Here is a 3,887-nt window from a genome sequence, read left to right as displayed (position 1 = left end):
ATAGAGGTCGGTTCTAATGTTAATTAATAAAATGTTCGGTTTGAGTATTGACAATTAAGTCACCATCATGCAAATGATTATTATGCATTGTTCAAATTCTAGGGCTTCGATTGCCATATCCATTTTTCTTATGAATTAGTTTCTAGTTTCTCACATAAAGATATATATGATCAACAATTTGTGTTGAGAATTAAAAATCGTTTGTATATTTGATCAATGTTTACGGTAGTTGTTAATTAAATATTACACTTGCACCTCTGGGCTATATTTTACATTTCTTTTGCTTGGTATTTTAAACTTAATCAGATTTGGCACAAGTACATCCTAGACAAAGCACATAGTAGCTAATTGTCTCCTAATGGTATTTCTTAAAACTGTTTAAACTTACGCCTAATACGATGCCAAATAAGATTCAATGAAAACTAACACTCCCACATATGCAATAGATGTATGTGAATTCTTTACATGACGTGACATTATAATGTTATATATGTTGGGAATTTCATATACTTCTAACATTTGCAAATAGATGTATATTTCAAATCAATTCTGTAATACTAAATCAAGTAGAAAATTCTTGCGTACTAATATCTAGAGTTAGTCAGTTCCTAGCTTTGTTATAAAAGTGATTGTGGTAACGCTTTAACTCACCATAAATTTGTAAAAGTGGAAAAAGCAGGTCAATAACTTATAATCTTGTGAGTGATTGTAAGTAATTTTTTTTTTTTTAAGAAACTTCTAATATAGGAGAAAATTTGCAATAGTATTTGTGAACGTAAACCTTATTGTCGAGTCTTTAAAATAAATTGTAAAAATTATTGGGTCCTTTGTATAGATCAATGTTATAAATTAGATCTTTTCTATACAGTGCTAAACAAATAAATAGTGGATTGGTTCTAGTTACAAAACAACACCCTAGAGGACGCCGTCATCTTGGCCGGTGCCTATCCGACTTCGCCTCAGCGTTGGCCTATCCGGCGCACGATCGGTGCGACCGGAAGGGTAGTTTTCTTCTAAGGCGTATCCCAGGCTCGGTGACTGGGATCGGATGGGGTGTGTCTTCCTTCCTCTCGGTTGAAGGGTGGAGCTGAGTCGCGGCGGCGGACTGGGGTCTTTGTTGGGATAGAGTGGCGTCTGGTGGAGGTCAGGGGTTAGTGAGCCGGATCTGGTGGCTGGTTAGAGTAGACCGAAGACCGGTTGGTTGGTTCAATGGCTTGATGGCTTGGCTCTTCACGTTTGGACGTTTTGCCTCAGATCCTTGTGCAGAGATCCTTTGCATGCTGGTGTTGGGTGTACCAGGACGGTAGGAGTCAGCCACCATTGGTTCGTTGGCGACCGGAAGTGCTGGTGGCCCGATGTAGGTTTGAAGGTGGAGCGATGCAGCTGCAGAATTGGGCCTAGAGGCTGGAAACGGCCCACATGTTAGCTTGGTCTATTGGGCCAGAATACTACATGAGGGCCCGTTTGCTCTTTTGGGCATGTTGGGTCAATATTTAGTTATTTTATTTCTAATAATTCCCTTTTGTTTCGAGATCCATGCTTGTTAGTTTTAGTAAGCGTCAAGGAGTCTTAGTTACTTCACCTATTTACTATGTTGTGGTGTTAACATAGTTTATAGGCTTACTTTTTTCAGTGAGCATGGAATTGTTAAATGAATGGACCTAGTCTATGTATCACTGTGGCACCACCACAAACTTTTTATCTACCCCATGAAGGTAGAGGAATGATATGTAATGACCAATTCTGGCTTTAGATGAATGATATATGCCCGATTTGGGTTTGATTCAAAAAAAATATGTTATAAATTTCATTAGTTATGAAGTTTGTATTAACATTGGCTATTGGTAAATATTTTTCCTTAACTATTGAGAACAGATACTTACCAACTGTATATCTGTATATAGAACAAAAATGAAGATTACATATCCAAATAAGAAAATAAAAATAAAAATAATAAGATAAGGAAATCCCACTTTTTGTCCCAAATAAAAGCGAACTTCTCACCCTTTCTTTCTCCCACTCTCCTACCTTTCACCATAAACATCCTCTTCCTCCCTCTCCATCTATCTCTTCTCCAAGTACTAGTACTACAAGATGTCCAAACTCCCATGGAAGAAGAATCTTCACCTCTGGCTCCCCAATTTCAAATGCCTACCCCTAATCACCCAAACCCCACCTCAACCCTCCGACCAAGACCACCCTCACCCACACCCACAACTCATGATCATCAACAACTTCAACACCCTCTATCACGACTCCAACTCTTCAGATCAATCCACCTCCAAATCCCTCACCGCCTCCGATGACTTCTTCTACTCTTCCTCCTCCGATTCCGAAGCCGCCCCTGACTCCCCGCCTGACTTCGCCACCGTCTTCGCCTCCCAACGCTTCTTCTTCTCCTCACCCGGCCGCTCCAACTCCATCGTCGAGTCGCCGGACCCCAAACCCAACAACAACGATTCCTTCGTTACCAGAGGTCTTACTGTTTCCAAGTACTCCTCAAATCCTTACTTGGATTTCCGAAATTCCATGGAGGAAATGCTCGAAGCTAGAGATAGAGATCATATAGACAATAAAGATAGAGATCATAATGTGGTGGATGTGTTGAAAAGCGACTTGGATTACCTACACGAGCTGCTGTTGTGCTACCTTCAGTTAAATCCCGAAGACGCCCACAAGGACATTATCAGTGCCTTCACCGACCTTGTCATTTGCATATTGTCTGCTAATCCGGCAGCTTCAACATCAACGTCGGCCGATGACGATCACCGGCTAGAAGAGGAGGAGGAGATTCCGCGGCAACGTCCGTCGTAACTATTCTTTTTATGCGGCAGTTAATTGGTGTAACGGTCGTGCTGAGGAAAAGGAAAAGAGTGAAGACAAAGAAAGAAACTAATTGGATTTTTTTTTTTTTTTTTTTTTGTCTTTGGCTTTGTTTTGTGGGTTTCATTGGCCTTGGTGAAGAGGGAGGGATGTTTCATCCATGAAGACAAGGAAAAATGTACTTTGATGCATCACAAAACCGAGGAAAGCATGGGAAATGTTGAGGTCTCGATGCATGTTAATATTGGTTAATAGTTGTGTAATGTAATGTTCTTTTGTTGGTCAAGGAAATGTAATATTTTTTGTTGTTAAACTTGTCTCAGGGTTAATTGGCAATGGTAATTTGGGACAAGCTAATTAGTAATATGGTTTTCTACTATTATTGGACCTATATTTATGTGGTCCGGGGAGTTCTGCACAATTAACAACGACGAAGAACTTAATTCTTAATTATTAAACGAAGCTAGTGGTGTGTTAATATATAGGATAAGATAGTGGTTCCCAAAGATACTTAAAGAGTTATCATACATATACTAATGTTATGAGAATTAATGAAAAAGACATCATATCCTAAAACTTGGAAGCTGGTTTTTTACAAGTTAGCTAGCATTGCATAAAATATGCACGAGTCATGAATGACATAAATTGGAACATCATTGTCGAAGGAGAATGATAACCTGTCAATCTTTTTTGTTGCGAGAAAGAGTAATCATATATACTAATAATAACTAGCCTTAAGCTAGAGTAGTATATTGAGTATGAGAGCCTCTCTCTCACCCAACCGTAACTGCCATTGGCTAGGATCTCATAGTTGACTATGGTCGACGACTCCATCTATAGACGACGACAACAAGTATGTTTGGGGCAATGTTGAGCTAGGAAGCGAGGGCTTGCTCCATCGATTGAAAAATCATTAGGGGTCCTCCAAAGGCTTGGCTCTACAAGGTTGCTTTGGCAGTATCACTACGTATTGGATGACTTTATGCGGTGGCAGATCTGCCCTCTGACTGCGTGCTTATGTTGGTTAATGTTATCACAGTCACTCTTCTTTAGGTTGCCAATGA

General features: G+C 39.8%; 1 protein-coding gene across 1 annotated transcript; it reads left to right on the top strand.

The window, feature by feature from the left end:
* Positions 1 to 2,023: 2,023 nt before the first annotated feature.
* LOC133712413 (transcription repressor OFP12-like) lies at positions 2,024 to 3,161 on the top strand. Its single transcript, XM_062138517.1, has one exon. The coding sequence runs from the start codon at positions 2,095 to 2,097 to the stop codon at positions 2,812 to 2,814; it is 720 nt and encodes a 239-aa protein (XP_061994501.1). The 5' UTR covers positions 2,024 to 2,094; the 3' UTR covers positions 2,815 to 3,161.
* Positions 3,162 to 3,887: the final 726 nt, after the last annotated feature.

The sequence above is a fragment of the Rosa rugosa genome, chromosome 5 (genome assembly GCF_958449725.1).
Source record: "Rosa rugosa chromosome 5, drRosRugo1.1, whole genome shotgun sequence".
Lineage (NCBI taxonomy): Eukaryota > Viridiplantae > Streptophyta > Magnoliopsida > Rosales > Rosaceae > Rosa > Rosa rugosa.
This window is presented reverse-complemented; position numbering and strand designations above follow the sequence as displayed.

What these genes read in the sequence shown, in the direction of transcription:
- LOC133712413 (XM_062138517.1), top strand. Translation starts at nt 2,095, where the DNA reads ATGTCCAAACTCCCATGGAAGAAGAATCTTCACCTCTGGCTCCCCAAT.